General features: G+C 47.5%; 1 protein-coding gene across 4 annotated transcripts in view; it reads right to left on the reverse strand.

The window, feature by feature from the left end:
- Positions 1 to 324: 324 nt before the first annotated feature.
- Positions 325 to 21142, reverse strand: part of sugct (succinyl-CoA:glutarate-CoA transferase) — a 515386-nt gene continuing 494568 nt past the window's right edge. For all 4 annotated transcript variants that reach the window (XM_059984542.1, XM_059984527.1, XM_059984503.1 and 1 more), the window contains one exon: positions 325 to 2120. In XM_059984542.1, the coding sequence (XP_059840525.1) occupies positions 1957 to 2120 (164 nt within the window). In that variant the 3' untranslated portion in view covers positions 325 to 1956. The remainder of the gene's footprint in view (positions 2121 to 21142) is intronic.

The raw sequence follows: 21142 nt of genomic DNA on the forward strand, positions 1-21142 counted from the left end.
CTGACCTCCTGAAATTCCTCCAGTGGTTTGTGTGTGTGTTCCTCCCCAACCCCTCTGACCCCACAGAAGTAATTCAATGAATTAGGTGGACGACCTGGTATTTATCATTGGGATAGTTTTCAACACCAAGCTCTTCTATGCAAAGAAAAAATGCCTTATTTGTGCCCACAGCATTCCTTTTAAAGTTATTTCATCAGCCACTGCCAAAGTTGTGACACTATGGAGTAAATTTGCAAACAGATTGAGTGTGGACATTCAACATTACATTCCTTCAAGGTTCTTCATATGAGTCAGAAATGTTTGTATCAAGAAAGCCACATAAAATAGATAGAAATGTTTATTCAGACAATATCTGTGGCTTGTCCAAACGATGAAATATAAACAATTTACATTCTGTAGTGTAGATAATTGATTCCAGTAAGAAGTGTGGGATATATTAACATTTTTATCAGTTCACTTTCAACATATTAAGGAAATACAAAATTAGCTTCTTAAAAACTCTTCCCAATTGCTTTTATTTGCATTTTTAAAGAAGAAATTTTGTCATTGAAGTTTTAATTCTGCTGTATTCGAACAGCAGTGGATAGTACAGGCCCTTTGGCCACAAGAGGGTGATGTATCTGTGGAATTCATTACTACGGACAGCTGTGAAGGCCAAGTCATTGGGTATATTTAAAGCGGAGGTTGATAGATTCTCGATTAGTTGGGGCATCAAAGGCTACGGGAAGAAGGCTGGAGAATGGGGATGAGAGGATAATAAATCAGCCAGAGTGGAATGGCAGAGCAGACTCGATGGGCTGAATGGTCTAATTCTACTCCTATATTTTATGGTCTTATGATGTGCCTGACATCCCCTACTATTTTCTCTAATCGCTATAAACATATGCCCACTCATCATCAGTAATTTGCTGCCTGGGGAAGAAAGGCACTGATTGTCCACTCAATCTCTGCCTCTTATCATCTTATACACATTGTATACCATTGCATTGCAGTGAGATTATGCTTTCTATGAGCAGTGTCTGGCACTGGGATTTCAGCAAGTTCAAAGTGGCCTTGCAATTATTATCACTGACATTTTGTATTTCATCCCAAATGTCAGTAAAAGTTACTGGCTTGGAGAAATTCAATTTCCATCAAGTTGAATTTTCACAAGTCAAACGCCACAACATTCATTAATTCTGTACCCTTACAAAAGTCTAAAGATTTCTGCACAACTATTTTGAATTCTATCCATTTTTGGGCCTCTTATCTAAGAAAGGATGTGATGGCATTGGAGAGGTGATTCATAAGAGTGATCCTGGGAATGAATAGGAGCATTTGGTCATTCTGGACTTGTACTCGTTGGAGTTTAGAAGAATGAGGAGGGAATCTCATTGAAACCTATCGAATGTTGAAAGGCCAAGATAGAGTGGACGTGCAGAGGACGTTTCCTATAATGGGTGAACCAATGACCAAAGGGACAGACTCAGAATAGAAGGGCATCCTTTTAGGACAGCGATGAGGTGGAATTTCTTTAGCCAGAGGGTGGGGAACCTGCCTGTGGAATTTATTGCCACAGACAGCTGTGGCCAAGTCATTGGGTATATTTAAAATGGAAATTGATATGTTCTTGATTAGTCAGGTTGTCAAAGGTTACAGGGAGAAGGCAGGAGAATGGGATTGAGCTGTGATGGAATGACAGAGCACACTTGATGGGCTGATTAGCCTAATTTTGCTCCAATGTTATATGGCCTTTAGGGCACCAGCTTTGAAGGTCCACACCAGGCATGTGTTATACATCTCCATTGATCACTCTGCGGCTAATTACATTACATAAAACATGGCTGATCAGCCTTACAACAACCTAGAGCTCAATTTACCTTGGTTCATTTATTGTGTGCAATTGTAAAAGATCTAAAGTGTAAAAGAGGTTGACCTCAGAAAGATAAAAACCAGTTTTCTAGTATAGATCAGCCCTCAGTTTAGTTCATGCTGAGCGACTGTCTCAGCCGCAAGTAATTCCTTGATGAAGTTATCACTGTAACCCAGCAATGTCTTTAGTACTTCGACGGTGTGCTGTCCAGTCAAAGGCGGCGGTTTCGGATTGGATATCTTGAAGTCACTGAACCTGACAGCAGGACCTGTGAAGCAATCAAAAAGAGCTGAGTACTATACAAAGGAAGGAAAATGGTTGTAGTTTCACATTAGATCAGAGACTGGTTAAATAAATGGGCCCAACATATTGATGCAATTATAAGGAAGGCAGGTCAGCACCATATTCTATTAGGAGTTTGAGGTGATTTGGTATGTCAACAAAGACTCCAGCAAATTTCTGCAGATGTACAACGAAAGACATTCTAACGGGGTTGCATCACCATCTGGTAATGATACTGTAATGCACAGGCTCGGAAAAGCCGCAGAGGGTTGTAAACCCAACCATTTGCATCGTGGGCACTGGCTTCCTCAGCAACAAGACATCTTCAAATGGCAATGCATCAAGAAAGTGGCATCCATCATTAAGGATCCTCTCCATCCAAGAATTCAACACTCAACATTTCAAGAACAGCTTCCTCCCCTCCACCATCAGATTTCTGAACAGTTCATGAACCCCTGCCTGGTTCAATGATTGGAGGTGTAGTGGACAGTGAGGAAGGTTTTCAAAGCTTGCAGAGGGATTTGGGCTGGAAAATGGCAGATGGAATTTAATACAGACAAGTGTGAGGTATTGCACTTTGGAAGGAAAGGTAGAACATACAAGGTAAGTGGTAGGGCACTGAGGAGTGCAGTAGAACAGAGGGATCTGGGAATACAGATACAAAATTCCCTAAAAGTGGCATCACAGGTAGATAGGGTAGTAAGGAGACCTTTTGGTACATTGGCCTTTACAAATCTAAGTATTGAGTATAAGAGTTGGAACGTTATGGTGAGGTTGTATAAGGCATTGGTGAGGCTGAATTTGGAGTATTGTGTGCAGTTTTGGTCACCAAATTACAGGAAGGATATTAATAAGATTGAAAGAGTGCAGAGAAGGTTTACAAGGATGTTGCTAGGTCTTGAGAAACTGAGTTACAGAGAAAGGTTGAATAGGTTAGGACTTTATTCTCTGGAGCGTAGATGAATGAGGGGTGACTTGATAGAAGTATATAAAATTATGATGGGTATTGATAGAGTGAATGCAATCAGGCTTTCTCCATTGAGGCTAGGGGAGAAAAAAAAAAACAGAGGACATGGGTTAAGGGTGAAGGGGGAAAAGTTTAAAGGGAACATTAGGGGGGGCTTCTTCACACAGAGAGTGGTGGGAGTGTGGAATGAGCTGCCAGATGAAGTGGTAAATGGGGGCTCACTTTTAACATTTAAGAAAAACTTGGACAGGTACATGGATGAGAGGGGTATGGAGAGATATGGTCCAGGTGCAGGTCAGTGGGACTAGGCAGAAAAGTAGTTCGGCACAGCCAAGAAGGGACAAAAGACCTATTTCTGTGCTGTAATGTTCTATGGTTATATGAACACTACCTCACATTCTGCATAAACACAAGAAAGCCTGCAGATGCTGGAAATCCAAAGCAACACACACAAAATGCTGGAGGAACTCAACAGCTCAGGCAGCATCTATGGAAATGAATAAACAGTTGATGTTTTGGGTTGAGAATTGGCAAAGAAGTAGCAGATGGAATACAGCGTCGGGAGGTGTATGGTCATGGACTGTGGTAGAAAGAATAAAAGCATAGGCTATTTTCTAATGGAGAGAAAATTCAAAAATCTGAGGAGCCAAGACTTGCAAACATTGTGGGGGCCTTTTCCGAAATATTTTCAAAACCTTCAATTCGTTGTTTAAACTTAGATGTTGGCTATTATTCAGTTTTATTATATGAGAAGGTATTTTACCTTCTTTTCTCCTTAATGAACAGCTTTCATCTTGGTATGCGTTAGATTCTTTTTTTGTAATAAATTAGTATATTTCAACATAACTATTGATTAACTTATATGAATACGGGTAATGAGATTGTTATTATGGACAAATATAATGTAACTGGTAGTTTAAAAAAATCTTTTTTGACCTTTTATATACACTTTCTTGTACTCTGTATTCTTCTATGTAGCAACTAATAAAAATATTGGAAAGAGGGAAAATTTGAGGTGCAAAGAGTCCTTGTGCAGGATTCCCTCAAGGTTAACTTGCAAGTTGAGTCGGTAGTGAGGAAGGCAAATGCATTCATCTCGAAAGGACTAGAATATAAAAACCAGGATGTAATGCCAGATCCTTATAAGGGATTGGCCAGACTGCACTTGGAGTATTGTGAGCAGTTTTCAGATTCAGATTATTGTCATTTAGAAACCACAAATGCAATGCAGTTAAAAAATGAGACGACATTCCTCCAGAATGATATCACAAAAGCATATGACAAAACAGACTACACCAGAAAATCTACATAAAGTTTAGCAATCCCCAATCCAGAGTCCGGAGAGGCTGCTGCGTATTAATATCGTGCTACTGTCTTAGCGGATTCCCCGGAAAGGAGCTCCAAACCCACCAGACAAAACAAGACCAAAAACTAAAGCTACAAGACCTGCACAAAAAAACATAGAACAGTGCAAACAATAGCGTAATTGATAAAAAAACAGACCATGGGCACAGTAAAAATAGTCCAAAGATGTTAAAGGACAATAAGTTCAAAAGGAATCACCAGACAGTTTCTACAAGTCCCCAGGGTCCCGACAGACTCGCCATCCCACGCCGGCGGCAGAAGGGATTACCCCCGCTATGGACTTCCACAGTGCCGCCCGACTCAGCCTCGCAGACGCAGCACACACCGAAAGCGACCTGACCGCAGCGGACTCCGAGTCCGCCAAACCTCCGAGCAGACGACAATCCCCTCCGGCACAGCTTCTCCAAGCACCATCCTCTGCCGAGTGCATTAAGATGACCCCGCCAATGGCCATCGGCAGCATGACCACAAGGGCTGGGGGCCTGTTCTTCCCAGCAGAGTCCCGGACCTCACAGCAGCAGCAGCAACAAAGAAGGTCTTCCTAGAGATTTCCTGATGTTCCTCCATGCTCCCACATCCATTTTCAATCGATTATGATTGCGCACGGCACCCCACTTCACAAATAACAGATAATCAGCTCCGGAGTGGCCGCTGCAAGCTGCGTCGCGCCACCATCTTGGAATCATCTTGGGCCCCTTATCTAAGAAAAGATGTGCTGACATTGGAGAGGCTTCAGAAGAGGTTCACAAGAATGATTCTGGGAATTAAAGGGTTATCATATGAGGAGTGTTTGATGGCTCTGCGACCATACTTGCTGGAATTTAGAAGAATGAGGGGGATCTTATTGAAACTTATTGAATGTTGAAAGGCCTATACAGAGTAGATGTGGCGAGGACGTTTCCTATGGTGGGGAGCCTAGGACCAGAGGGCACAGCCTCAATAAAGATGGACATCCTTTTAGAAAAGAGGTGAGGAGGAATTTCTTCAGGGTTGAGAATAATTGGAATTCATTGGGATGGACGGCTGCGCAGGCTGAGTGATTGGGTATATTTGAAACAGAGATTGATAGGTTCTTAATTAGTAAGGGTGTCAAAAGTTACAGGAAGTCGGCAGGAAAATGGTTTTGAGAGGAATCAGCCATGATAGAATGACAGAGCAGATTCGATGAGCCAGATAGCCTAATATCTCATTGTCTCTATAATGTAATGGGTTTCTGTATCTGGAATGTTTGGGTTATGACTGCAGATAAGGGGGGAACTAACCAATGGAGAATTGTTATGCTATCTTGTGTGTGTGACCTGAGCGGGAGTTTGCGGTCTTCTTTTTCGGGAGGAGGACGGACGTGTGAGGAGTGGACAGCGGTTCCAAGGCAGCGGATACTGGACGTTGGAGGTTCGGACAGTGGCTGAAGCCTCGGAAGGTCGTTGTGGATGGAACCGAAGGGGTGATCTCCAACGTATTAAAATATTATGTGCACAAACTGATAAACTTACTGATTTGGCGCCTTTAGGTTATCTGTTTCTACTAACCCATCACTAAGAAATAACTATAAAGTTGAAATTATTTACCTGCCTGCATGCTGAGCTCGTTGACTTCATTAACTTTGCCTCCAACTTTCACCTTGCCCTCATATTTACCTGGTCCATTTCCGACACCTCCCTCCCCTTTCTTGATCTTTCTGTCTCCATCTCTGAAGATGGATATCTACTGATATCTACTATAAGCCTACAGACTCTCACAGCTACCTGGAATATTCCTCTTCCCACCCTGTCTCTTGCAAAAATGCTATCCCCTTCTCACAATTCCTCCGTCTCTACCGCATCTGATCTCAGGATGAGGCTTTTCATTCCAGGATGAAGGAGATGTTGTGGCGACCCATTTTCTGCGCAGGCGAACCGGCTCACAAATAGCCAGCGCACGGGGAGAGACTTTGGTAATGCACCCCGTTGTAATTTCCGCCCGGAGAGGGTGGGCGTTAGGGATTAAATGCTAGCGCCGCAAAGTTTGAATAAACTCGTCTTGAAACGACTTACCGACTGTGTGTCGTTATTTCAGCGCTGTATGTAGCACTTCACTACATTGGTAACCCCAATGGTCCAAACGGGATTTGGACCAAAGATGACCGACTCTTCATCTGTTCACACAGTTTCGCTAAACTGCCGACTTTCTGGTTGCTGCGACCACGCGTGTGGTTTGGCCAAGCAGAAGCTCAGTTCCAGATTCGGCAGATATCTTCTGATTCCACACATTACTATCATGTGGTGAGCGCCCTTGACCAGGAGACGGCCGCCCAGGTTGCGGATTTCATACAGTCCCCCCCAGAAGAAGGCAAATATGAAGCATTCAAAGCGCTGCTCATTGGGACCTTTGGCCTCTCACGGCCTGCTTCACCTGGACGGTTTGGGAGGCAGACTGCCGTCAGCATTGATGAACGAGATGCTGTCTCTGGCTGACGGACACAAGCCCTGCCTCATGTTCGAGCAAGCATTCCTAGAGCAACTGCCCGAGGACATACATCTGCTGCTGGCCGACGCAGATGTCAGCGACCCCCGGAAGGTAGCGGCCCAGGCAGACGTGCTGTGGAAAGCCAAGAGGGAGATCGTGGCGTCCGTCGGTCAGATTACCAGGCCACGTGCCCAACAGCAGACCAGACCAGGCCCGGCAGGTGGGCGCACACAACACAGAGGCAGGAGTGAGGAGGCCAGTGAACAGTGGTGTTTCTACCACCAACGATAGGGCACAAAAGCCCGCCGTTGTCGCCCACCCTGCAAGGGCCAGGGCCAGCTGCCGCTAATGACTATGGTGGCTGGCCACCAGGACAGCCTCTTGTACGTCTAGGACAAACAGTCGGGACGCCGCTTCTTGGTCGACACCAGAGCGGAAATCAGTGTCTTGCCCCCGACGGGGTACGACACTCGCAACAGGAAGCCAGGACTCACCCTGAGGGCCACAAATGGCCGCACGATATGGACCTACGGCACCCGTACGGTGCGGCTGCAGTTTGGCGCCAGCCGGTTCACGTGGGACTTCACACTGGCCGCCGTGGCCCAACCACTCCTGGGGGCGGACTTCTTGCGAGCACACAGCCTGCTGGTCGACTTGCAAGGGAAAAGACTGGTACATGCCGAGACTTTCCAGACGTTCTCCCTGGGTGAAGCCAGGTTGCCGGCCCCACACCTGGACTCCATCACGCTGTCGGACAACGAATTCACAAGAATCCTGGTGGACTTTCCATTGATTCTGGCACCGCAGTTCACAGCAGCCATGCCCAGACACGGGGTACAGCACCACATCCCAACCCAGGGACCACCCCTCCACGCCCACGCACGAAGGCTCCCCCCGGAAAAGCTCCGCCTGGCGAAGGAGGAGTTCAAGAGGATGGAGTATTTGGGGATCGTACGGAGGTCCGACAGCACATGGTGCCCAAAGCAACTGGGGGTTGGAGACCATGCGGCGACTACCGCAGACTGAACGAGGATACAACTCCAGACCGCTACCCCGTGCCGCACATACAGGACTTTGCAGCAAACCTGCACAGGGCAAGAATCTTTTCCAAAGTAGACCTCGTCCGGGGATACCATCAAATCCCGGTGCACCCTGAAGACATCCCCAGAACAGCACTCATCACCCCGTTTGGCCTGTTCAAATTCCTCCGAATGCCATTCGGCCTGAAGAATGCCGCACAGACATTCCAGTGGCTAATGGACGCGGTGGGACGCGACCTGGACTTTGCTTTCATCTATTTGGACGACATCTTTATAGCCAGCAGTAGTCGCCAGGAGCATCTGTCCCACCTCCGCCAGCTCTACTCCTGCCTGAGTGATTTCGGCCTCACGATTAACCCGGCCAAATGCCAGTTCAGTCTCAATACCATCGACTTCCTGGGCCACAGGATTACCAAAGACGGGGTAACACCTCTGCCCGCCAAGGTAGACACGATCCGCCACTTTGCCCAGCCCAACACGGTCAAAGGCCTACAGGAGTTCGTTGGTATGGTGAACTTCTACCACCGTTTCCTGCCCTCAGCAGCCCGTATCATGCGCCCTTTGTACACCCTGATGTTGGGTAAAGGCAAGGACATTACTTGGGATGAGGAGGTCGCGGCCGCTTTTGTTAAAGCCAAGGAAGCCTTGGCAGATGCCGCGCTGGTGGTGCACCCCAGAACAGACATTCCAACCGGATGCATCTGACACAGCAGTCGGCGGGGTGCTGGAGCAGCTCATCGAGGGGCGCTGGCAACCCCTGGCATTCTTCAGCAAGCACCTACGACCACCTGAACTCAAGTACAGTGCTTTTGACCGGGAGCTGTTGGCATTGTATCTGGCAATCCGGCATTTCAGGTACTTCTTGGAAGGCAGACCGTTCACCGCGTTCACGGACCACAAACCGTTAAGCTTCGCGTTCACGAAGGTGTCTGATCCCTGGTCGGCTCGCCAGCAGTGACATCTGTCCTACATCTCCAAGTACACGACGGACATCCAGCATGTTTTGGGAAAGGACAACGTCATGGCGGATGCACTCTCCAGACCAGCTATCCAGGCCCTGTCCCTGGGGGTGGACTATGCAGCACTGGCGGAGGCACAGCAGGCAGACGACGAGATGCCCAGCTAGAGGACCGCAGTCTCAGGTTTGCAGCTGCAAGACTTTCTCGTAGGCCCAGGTGAGAGGACCCTCTTGTGCAACGTGGCTACCAGCCAACTTCGCCCCATCGTCCTGGCAGCCTGGAGGCGGCGAGTTTTTGACTCCATACACGGTTTGGCGCACCCATCTATCAGGACAACTGCCCGGCTGGTCTCCAGCAAGTTCGCGTGGCACAGAGTTCGCAAGCAGGTCAGTGAATGGGCCAGAATGTGCGCGCAGTGCCGAACAGCCAAGGTGCAGCAGCACACTAAAGCCCCACCGCAGCAGTTCGAACCCACCTGCCGGAGGTTCGACCACATTCATGTGGATATTGTGGGCCCCCTACCAGTGTCCCGAGGAGCGCGGTTCCTCCTAACTATGGTAGACCGGTTCACGAGGTGGCCAGAGGCGGTCCCGCTCACCGACACATCTGCCGATTCCTACGCCCAAACTGGGTAGCACGTTTTGGGGTACCGGCCCACATTACCTCCGACAGAGTCACCCAGTTCACCTCCAGCCTGTGGTTGGCTGTGGCCAGCCTGTTGGGAACGCAGCTACACCACACTACTGCCTACCCCCCACTGTCGAACGGACTAGTGGAACGCTTCCACCGTCACTTGAAGTCGGCTCTCATGGTCTGCCTGAGAGGACCTAACTGGGTGGACGAGCTTCCCTGGGTCCTGCTTGGAATTCGCACAGCGCCCAAAGAGGATCTGCACGCCTTGTCGGCCGAGTTGGTGTATGGCGCACCCCTGGCCATCCCAGGAGAGTTCATACAAGCCCCAAGGGGGCAAAAGGAAGAACCCGCAGCTGTCCTGGACAGGCTACACGAAAGGCTCGACAACCTGGCCCCCGTACCAACTTCACAGCATGGATGGACCCCGACCCATGTACCCAAAGACCTGCAGGACTGTAAGTTTGTGTTTGTACGAAGGGGCGGACACCGGGCACTGCTACAGTGGCCGTACGAGGGGCCGTTCAAGGTGATCAGCAACAATGGGTCCACGTATGTTCTGGACATTGGGGGGAGAGAGGAGGTTTTCACAGTGGACCGACTCAAACCAGCCCATGTGGACTTAGCACAGCCGGTCTAGGTTCAGGCACTGTGGTGCAGAGGCAGACCTCCCAGACAGAGGCTGATCCAGACTGTGGACATTGGGGGGTGTATCGCCGGTTCTGGGGGGGGGAGGTGGTTATGTGGCGACCCACTTTCTGCGCAGGTGAACCAGCTCACAAATAGCCAGCGCACGGGGGGGAGACTTTGGTAATGCACCTCTGACGTCACTTCCGCCCGGAGAGGGCGGGCGCTAGGGATTAAAAGTCAGCGCCGCGAAGTTTGAATAAACTAGTCTCGAAACGACTTACCAACTGCATGTCGTTATTTCAGCGCTGTGTGTAGCACATTGCTACGTCTTCCTTTTTTAAACACAGGGGCTTCCCTTCTTCCACCATCAACTCTGCTCTCAAACGCATCTCTCCCATTTCCCGCACATCTGCCCTCACCCCATCCGCCCACCACCCCACTCGGGATAGGGTTCCCCTTGTCCTCACCTACCACCCCACCAGCCTCCAGGTCCAACGTATAATTCTCCGTAACTTACGCCACCTCCAACGAGATCCTACTACCAAGCACACCTTTCCCTCACCCCCCCTCTTTCTGCAGGGATCGCTCCTTACGTGATTCCCCTGCTCACTCGTCCCCCCCCCAATCCCTTCCCACCGATCTCCCTCCTAGCACTTGTCCTTGTAAACGGAACAGGTGTTACACCTGCCCTTACACTTCCTCCCTCACCATCATTCAGGGCCCCAGACAGTCCTTCCAGGTGAGGCAACACTTCACCTGTGAGTCAGCTGGTCTGGTATATTGCATCCGGTGCTCCCGGTGTGGCCTTTTATATATTGGTGAGACCCGACGCAGACTGGGAGACCGTTCTGCTGAACACCTACACTTGGTCCGCCACAGAAAGCAGGATTTCCCAGTGGCCACACATTTTAATTCCACGTCCCATTCCCATTCTGATATGTCTATCCATGGCCTCTACTGTCAAAATAAATCCAAACTCAGGTTAGAGGAACAACACCTTATATACTGGCTGGGTAGCCTCCAACCTGATGGCATGAACATTGACTTCTCTAACTTCCGTTAATGCCCCTCCTCCCCTTCTTACCCCATCCCTGACATATTTAGTTGTTTGCCTGTTCTCCATCTCCCTCTGGTGCTTTCCCCCCCCCCCCCATTTTCCTTCTCCCGAGGCCTCCCGTCCCATGATCCTTTCCCTTCTCCAGCTCGGTATCACCAATCACCTTTCCAGCTCTTAGCTTCATCCCATCCCCTCCGGTCTTCTCCTATCATTTTGCATTCTCCCCCCCGCCACTACTTTCAAATCTCTTACTATCTTTCCTTTCGTTTAGTCCTGACGAAGGGTCTCGGCCCGAAACGTCAACAGTGCTTCTCCTTATAGATGCTGCCTGGCCTGCTGTGTTCCACCAGCATTTTATGTGAGTTGTATGAATTTCCAGCATCTGCAGATTCCCTCATGTTTGCTCTTGTAATTATTTACTTGCCTTTGGTGCATGTCTGATATTTGTGTTGCAAGCATGTACTGGGGGGGGGGGGCAATACACCATATTTACACCAAAGTATTGCACTGTTGGCGGGGCGACAGTGGTTCACCGTAGGCGAACAGGGGTAAATTGGGAGCACGGATGCTACATTTGTAACATCGAGCATAAGGCATAAGAGCAGAATGAGGACATTTGGCCCATTGAGTCTATGTAAAACATCAAAATCCCTGGCAGTGCAGAGAGTCAAAGGTCTTTCAACACGATTAAATAAATGTCACCCTTGACATGGTCGAAGCATTAGAAAGGCACAATATCTGGACGAGAAAGAAGCAATCATCTCTGAGAGCGCTAAAATTACAAATTTCCTTCAATCTCATACTCACAGCCTTATTGAATAAGTTTGACATAGCCTCATGGCACTGTCATAGTGTTTGCATTAAGATGTGTGCCTATTAGGATGCAAGTTATTCAACCTCTATTGAAACTATTGTCTACCTCCAGACCTCACTCAAAATGAGATGGTGATTATTGCTGTGTTTGCAGAGACACAAATAGAAAGCTGTGGAACTTGAAATAGTGTGTAACCCAATTAGTAATCACAGTGAAGGAATTGTGATGGGAAATGAGAAAAGCAGTGCTTTGTTTAATTAAAATTCCAGTTACTTCATCATCAGTTAATTCTCCTGCATGAATGGAGAATTTTAACACTGAAGCACAGTTTTGTCCCCCCAACAAACAGAATATCCCTAGAACACAATCGGGAAAGTTTAACAACATTCTATTTTCAGAGGAGGCTGAAGAAAGCTGGACTATGCACATCTACACTCACATCCTTCTACAGGTGCACAGTGTTGATCATCCTAACAAGCTGCATCACTGTACTGCGGCAGGCAAGAAGGCTTTACTGCCCAGTGTAGTCAAAACTGCCTAATGCATCACTGGCACCAGCCTGCGGAAACGTGCCGGAGAAGGGCCAGTAACATCATGAAAGATTCCACCCACCCTGCTCATGGACTGTTTGTCCCACTCCCATCAAAGGAGGAGGCTACGTAAATGAGTTTTTGCAGGGTGGGGTGTCTGTGTATGTGAAGGATGTAACAAATAAAGTCAATTCAATTCATCAAGGGCTATGGTGAGAAGGTAGGTGTATGGGGTTGGGTGGGATCTGGGATCAGCCATGATGGAATGGTGGAGCATTCGATGGGCTGAATGGCCTAATTCTGCTCCTGTGTCTTATGATCTTATGGTACCTAACAACACTTTGTGGACATACATTCAATCTATGTATGTATGCAAGTTAATTTGTGTGGTTTCCTTGAACAATTCTGTAACAAACCCATAAACCTTGAACGAGAGAAAATCTGCAAATCGAAGCAACACACACAAAATGCTGGAGGAACTCATCAGGCCAGGCAGCTTCCTAGTTGTGAGCCAATGCGAGCAAAATTCCAGACCACTATGTCAGTGACAAGATTTCCTCCCCCACAGCACAAAATGACATCCAATCAGCTGGCTGGCAACATAGACAGGCCAAGCATTCAGAGGACACACCACAACCAACAGCTCATTGATGATGTCTCTTCACATGGGGATGAAACATTTGTAAGTTGTGAAGATCAGAGAACAATTCAACCCAGGCTTTCTTCTAGGATATAGAACATAGAACATCGAAAACCTACAGCACAATACAGGTCCTTTGGCCCACAATGCTGTGCCAAACATGTACTTACCTTAGAAGTTAACTAGGGTTACCCACAGCCCTCTATTTTTCTAACCTCCGTGTACTTATCCAGGAGACTCTTAAAAGACCCTATCATATCTGCCTCCACCACCGTCGCTGGCAGCCCATTCCATGCACTCACCATTCTTTGCTTAAAAAAAACTTATCCCTGACATCTCCCTGTACCTACTTCCAAGCACGTTAAAACTGTGTCCTCTTGTGTTAGCCATTTCAGTCCTGGGAGAAAGCCTCTGACTATCCACATGATCAATCCCTCTCATCATCTTATACACCTCTATCAGGTCACCTCTCATCCTCCGTCTCTCCAAGGAGAAAAGGCCAAGTTCACTCAACCTATTCTCATAAGGCATGCTCCCCAATCCAGGCAACGTCCTTGTAAATCTCCTCTGCACCTTTTCTATAGTTTCCATATTCTTCCTGTAGTGAAGTGACCAAGTGGGGTCTGATCAGGGTCCCATATAGCTGCAACATTACCTCTTGGCTTTTAAACTTAATCCCATGGTTGATTAAGGACAATGCACAGTATGCCTTCTTAATCACACCGTCAATCTGCGCAGCAGCTTTGTGTGTCCAATGGACTCAGACCTCAAGATCCCTCTGACCCTCCACACCGCCAAGAGTCTTACCATTAGTACTATATTCTGCCATCATATTTGACCTACCAAAATGAACCACTTCACACTTATCTGGGTTGAACTCCATCTGTCACTTCTCAGTGTGACGAGGTGGGGACAAGGGTGCTGGGAGAGGGTAGGACACAAACACGTTTTTCTTAGGTACAATAAAATAGCATTTATTACTCGTTACACAGAAGATCGGGAAATTGAGGACAAAGAGAAACACGAACATCGGACTAGGGGACTAGGGGCTTGGATTGCCACGGACCTGGGACTTGGAAACAGGGAACTGGGACAACTGCGGGCCTTGGACTTGGTCAGGGGAGCATGGACAGCCACGGACCTTGGACTTGGACAGTGGGAACATGGACAGCCACGGACCTAGGACTTGGACAGGAGGATAATGGACAGCCGCGGACCTTGGACTTGGACAGTGGGAGCATGGACAGCTGCAGACCTAGGACTTGGACCCTGGGGACTGGGACCGCCTCGGCCCTTGAGGGGCAATGGGTAGAAAGGGGGGAACCCCTGCTGCGCAGTGGCAGTCTGGCCGGACCTGCCCGACGGAGGCAACGGGTAGGAATATCGAGTCAGGACTCCGCCTTCCACTCACGCACCGAGCTGGGACTTCTTTGAAGGGTAGACATGGACGACAGGCAGGAACATCGAGTCAGGACTCCACCTTCCAGGAGTCCTTCCTTTCAGGAAGGCGAATTGCTGGTACTCCGATGCGGGCTGGATCACTCTGGTGACGGAAGGCGAATTGCTGGTACTCCGATGTGGGCTGGATAACTCTGGCTTGTCGTAGCAACAGCGACTTGCGAAGGCTTCTTAACACTCTCGCCCTGAACGGCTAAAGCCAGGGGCTTATAAGCTGCCGGTTCGGGTCGAGGGTAGATTACCATGATTGCCAACCTCAAGGGACGCGTGAAACGAAATTAAAAGGGAACAAGGCATTAATGGTCCGGATCGCAACCTAACTAAATTTAAAGGGGAACCGATCTAGACCATGACACTCAGCCTAGTTTTGCATCCTATCGATGTCCTGCTGTAACCTCTGACAGCTCTCCATACTATCCACAACACCCCCAGCCTTTGTGTCATTAGTAAATTTAATAACCCATCCCTCCACTTCCTCAACCAGGTCATTTATAAAAATCACAAAGAGTAGGGGTCCGAGAATCAGGCTCGTAAGGCACGACCAAAGCCATGCTGACTGGTCCTAATTATATTATACCTCTCCAAATGTTCATAAAACCTGTCTCTCAGGATCTTCTCCATCACCTTACCAACCACTGAAGTAAGACTTACTGGTCTATAAGTTCCTGGGCTATCTCTACTCCTTTTCTTGAATACGGGAAAATCTGCAACGTTCCAATCCTCCGGAACCTCTCCTGTCCCCATTGATGATGCAAAGATCATTGCTAGAGCTCAGCAACCTCCTTCTTTGCCTAGGACATATCTCATTTGGTCCCAGTGACTTATCCAACTTGATGCTTTCCAAAATCTCCAGCAGATCCTTTTTCTTAATGTCTATATGCTCAAGCTTTTCAGTCCGCTGTAAGTCATCCCTACAATCACCAAGATCCTTTTCCATTGTGAATACTGAAGCAAAGTATTCATTAAGTACCTCCGCTATCTCCTCCAATTCCATACACACTTTTCCACTGTCACACTTGATTGGTCCTATTCTCTCATGTCTTATACTTTTGCTCTTCACGTACTTGTAGAATGCCTTGGGGTTTTCCTTAATCCTGTCCGTCAAGGCCTTCTCATGGCCCCTTCTGGCTCTCCTAATTTTATTCTTAAGCTCCTTCCTGCTAGCCTTATAATTTTCTAGATCTCTATCATTACCTAGTTTTTTCAACCTTTCGTAGGCTTTCCTTTTCTTCTTGATTAGATTTTCAACAGCCTTTGTACATTATGGTTCCTGTACCCTACCATCCTTTCCCTGTCTCATTGGAAAATACCTGAGGTACTCTCTAATACTTGACTCTTGCCCTTCTGTCTCCTGACTATTACCCACAGAGTCCCTGGTGTGACTACTTGCCTGTAGCTCCTCTCTATCACCTCCTCACTTTCCCTGACCAGACAAAGATCATCGAGCTGCATCTCCAGTTCCCTAACGCAGTCCCTAAGGAGATGCAGCTCAATGCACCTGTCGCAGATGTGGCCGTTGGGAGGCTGAGAGTCTCCCGGACATCCCACATCCAACACCAAATACAGAACACACGCCTCACAGGCATAATTCCTATTCCTATACTTCACAAGTAACTTACCTCACCTTGACCCATTATTGCCTAAGCCCCGTTGAGCCAAAGCCCTCCTACTTTGACTCCCTGTTTTTCATCAGCAGCTCCAGAGAGCTGTTTTTTAAAAAATTCTTCCTGCCAGTCTAACTCGCTGATGTCCACGTGCCTGCGCAGTCATGCCTAGATTATTCTGGTTTTTTTTTACTTTTGTATTCTTTATTGTATTTTTTTGGTGCTGCTTGGGTCCGAAGTAACAATTATTTTGTTCTGATTTACACTTGTGTACTGGAAATGACAAGAAACATTGAATCGTGAATTTTGTTTTGTATAACATTGCTATTAGAGCAGCATTAGCATATTGAAAAATTGTTTCACCAACTTTTTTAGCCAAGAGCTATTCCCAACACTATGGCCTCTCAGAGGGTTAAAACTCGATTTTGACAAGCAATTTTCTTTCCTTTTTAACAATGTACTCAGCAATCATCTTTTTGTTCTTGAAGTCACTACACTGCATGAACTCTTAATTAGAAGAAAGGCAACACACTGACCATATCACCAACAAGGCAGAAAAATAAACATTTTCTTTGATGCTTCAACAAATGCTACCAATTTTTTTTTTTGAAGAACTTATAAGCAGGGATGGTGGAATGCTCCGGAAGGTTTTCCAGGGTAAACACTCCACTATGCCAATGAGAGTGGTTCATATCTAGTTCCCCTGTCACGTTCACTCTGTTAGCATCCTATGGAGAGGGTCCAGAGGAGCTTGGTGAATACGATCCAGGGAAAGAGAAGAGGACTGCTTGACAGCTCTGGACCTGTATCTGCTGGAGTTTAGAAGGACGAGAGGGGGATCTCACTGAAGCCTATTGAATATTGAAAGGCCCAGATAGAGTGAATGTGGAGAGTAAGTTTCCCATGCTGGAGAGCCTAGGACCAGAAGGGACAGAGTCAGAATAGATGACATCTCTTTAGAATAGAGATAAGGAGGAATTTCTTTAGCCAGGAGGTGGCAAATCTGTGGAATTCGTTGCCACAGACTTTTGTGGAGGCGAAGTCATTGGGTATATGTAAGGTGGCGGTTGAAAGGTTCTTCAATAGTCAGGGTGTCAAAGGCTATGGGGAGGAGGCAGAAGAATGAGGTTCAGAGGAAAAATAAATCAGCCATGATGGAAAGGCAGAGCATACTTGATGTGCTGAATGGCCTAATTCTCAGAGCTCCAAGTAAATTTATTATCAAAATACATATATGTCACCATATATAACCCTGAGATCTGTTTTCTTGCAGGCATACTCAGTAAGTCTACCATAATAACCAGTGCAAAAGACAACAAACTGTGCAGATACAAGATAGAGAGAGAGACAGAGAGAGAGAGAACATAATAAATTAAAAAAAAACAAACACATAAATACATAAACAAACAAATAAATAATGAGGAGGTCGGATGAAGAGTCCTTGAAGGTGAGCCCATAGGTTGTGGGAACATTTCAGTGTTGGAGTGAGTGAAGTTGAGTGGAATTATCCCCACTGTTTCAAAAACTTGATGGTTGAGGGATAATAACTGTTCCTGAACCTCGTGGTGTGGGTCCTGAGGCTCCTGTACCCCCTTCCTGATGGCAGCAGCGGGAAGACAGCATGGTGATGGATGCTGCTTTCCTGTTGCAACCCTCTGTGTAGTTGTGCCCAATGGAGAAGGCTTTACCCATTAACCACTTTAACCATGAACTTTTGTAGAATTTTCCGTTCAAAGGCATTGGTATTTCCATAGCAGGCTGTGATGTAACCGGTCAACATACTCTCCACCACATGATCTGTAGGAGTTTGTCAAAGTATTAGCAGCACACACAAAACGTTGGAACTCAGGAGGCTGGACAACAAGCTGTGTGAACTGAGAGCCAGAATCTCCTACCAGTGGGAAACAAAGGAATGTAACGTCTTGTGCTGCCTGGAGACCTGGCCGATGGATGAGATACCAGGTCACGCCATCGAGCCCACCTGTTCCAGGTGGAGAGGTGTAAAAACGTCCCTGGGAAGAGTAAATGAGGCAGGGTATTCTTCATGGTCGAAAATGCTTGGTGTGGCCTCCGGAACATGCTTGCCCTGAAATCCTTTTGTTCCCTGGATCTGGAGTACTTGGTGCTGCTGTGTAGACCTTTCTGGCTGCCTGGGGGGGTTCATGTTGTTATTAGCACAGCTGTGTATGTTCTGCCGCAGGCTGATACTGACCTGGCTCTCAGAGAACTGTACAAGTCCATCAGCACCCTGGAGACTGTATACCCAGAGGCTGCCTTCATCGCCACCAGTGACTTTATTAGAGCGTCGCAGTCTAAAGTCTCTCTGAAGTTTTGCCAACACATCCAGGTGAGCACACGGGGAGATAGCCAGTGCTTGCCCACTGCTACTCTCCCTTCCACAACACTTCCAAAGCACTCCTGCGATCCCACTTGGAAAATCAGATCACTCTTCCATTTTGCTGTTGCCAAAGTACAGGCAGAAGCTGAAACAAGAGGCGACCATAGTTAAAACCGTCCACGGTTGGTCTGACCAATCAGCCTCCACGCTGCAGGACAGCTTTGATGACGTTGACTGGAATGTCTTCCATGGTGAGGATATCTCTGAGTTCATGGAAGGGGTCACAAGATTCATCTAGAAGTGCACTGAGAACGTTGTCTCCCAGAAATCGGTCAGGGTCTTTCCAAACCAGAAACCTTGGATCAACAGTTCCGTACGAGCAGCACTAACTGTGCAAGACAGAGCTTACACTGGCGGTAACCAACATGAACTCAAGAAATGAAACCATGATCTGCACAAACTCATCAAGGCAGCAAAACAACAATACAGACACAAGATCCAGACTCAACTCTCCACCAGCAACACACACAGCTTATGGCATGGTCTGCACACCATCACAGACTTCAAAGCTAAATGCAGCGGAGTTTCCAACATCGATGCCTCTCTCCCAGATGAGCTAAATCGTTTTTATGCTTGATTCGATGTCACCAATACTGAGACCCTGAGGAGACCAGCAGATGATGCGACCGGCAGCTTGGTCATCTCTGAGGCCAAAGCACACAGGCGTTTCCAACGGGTAGACAGTCGCAAGGCCATGGGACCGGACGGTATCCCAGGGCGAGTATTCAGGACGTGCGCAGCAAAACTGGCAGGTGTGTTTACAGACATTTTTAATCTCTCCCTTCCCCAGTGTAGAGTGCCCTCTCGCTTCAAAACATCCACTGTTGTCCCTGTACCTAAAAAGACCAAGGTAACATGTCTGAACAATGGGTGTCCTGTCACGCTCACCTCAATAATAAGCAAATACTTTGAGAGGCTGGTCAAGGATTACATCTGCAGCTTGCTACCATCCACATTGGACCCCCTACAATTCACCTACCAACACAACCAATCAACAGACAACACAATAGCCATGCTCTACAAATTGTCCTTACGCCTCTGGAGATGAGGGATTCTTATGTGAGAATGCTCTTCTTGGACTACATATCAGCATTTAACATCATAATTCCTTCCAGGCTCGACAAGAAGCTCAGCGATCTCGGCTTTCACCCTGCCTTTACCCTGAGGAAGGTCATTCTTGCTATTGAAAGAATGCAGCGTAGGTTCATGAGGTTAATTCCCGGGACGGCGGGACTGTCATCTGTTGAAAGATTGGAGCAACTGGGCTTGTATACACTGGAATTTAGAAGGATGAGAGGGGATCTCTTGAAACATATATGATTATTAAGGGACTGGACATGCTAGAGGCAGGAAACATGTTCCCGATATTGGGGGAGTCCAGAACCAGAGGACACAGTTTAAGAATAAGGGGTAGGCCATTTAGAACGGAATTGAGGAAAAACTTTTTCACCCAGAGTTGTGGATCTGTGGAATGCTCTGCCTCAGAAGGCAGTGGAGGTCAATTCTCTGGATGCTTTCAAGAAAGAGTTAGATAGAGCTCTTAAAGATAGCAGAGTCAAGGGATATGGGGAGTAGGCATGATATGGGGAGTAGGCAGGAATGGGGTACTGACTGTGGATGATCAGCCATGATCACAGTGAATGGCAGCGCGGGCTTGAAGGGCCAAATGGCCTACTCATGCACCTATTGTCTATTGTCTATTGCCTTGTGCAGCTGGATCCTGGACTTCCTGTCAGATCGCCAGCAGGTGGTAAGAGTGGACTCCCTCACCCTCTGTCCCACAACACAGGTGCCCCTCAGGGCTGTGTACTAAGCCCCCTACTTTACTCTCTGTATACCCATGAATGCGTCGCCACCCACAGCTCCAATTTGCTGATGACACTACACTGATTGGCCTAATATCAAGTAATAATGAGGCAGCCTACAGAGAAGAAGTCATTACCCTGACACAGTGGTGTCAGGAAAACAACCTCTCCCTCAACATTGCAAAAACAAAGGAGCTGGCTGTGGACTACAGGAGGAATGGAGAAAGGCTAACCTCTATTAACATCAATGGATCTAGGATTGAGAGGGTGAACAGCTTTAAGTTCCTTGGCATAAGCATCACTGAGAACTTCACGTGGTCTGTACATACTGGTTGTGGGGTGATAAAGGCACAACAGCACCTCTATCACCCCAGATGGTTGAAGAAGTTTGGTATGGGCCCCCAAATCCTAAGAACATTCTACAGGGGCACAATTGAGAGCATTCTGACTGGCTGCATCACTGTCTGGTGTGGGAACTGTACCTCCCTTAATCGCAGGACTCTGCAAAGAGTGGTGCAGACAGCTCAGTGTATCTGTACAAAGGCTGAGGAAAGTCCATCTCCCAACCCTCATCCTCATCACATTCTACAGAGGTTGTATTGAGAGCATCCTGAGCAGCTGCATCACTGCCTGGTTCGGAAATTGCACCATCTCGGATTGCAAGAC

The sequence above is a fragment of the Hypanus sabinus genome, chromosome 1 (assembly GCF_030144855.1).
Source record: "Hypanus sabinus isolate sHypSab1 chromosome 1, sHypSab1.hap1, whole genome shotgun sequence".
NCBI lineage: Eukaryota > Metazoa > Chordata > Chondrichthyes > Myliobatiformes > Dasyatidae > Hypanus > Hypanus sabinus.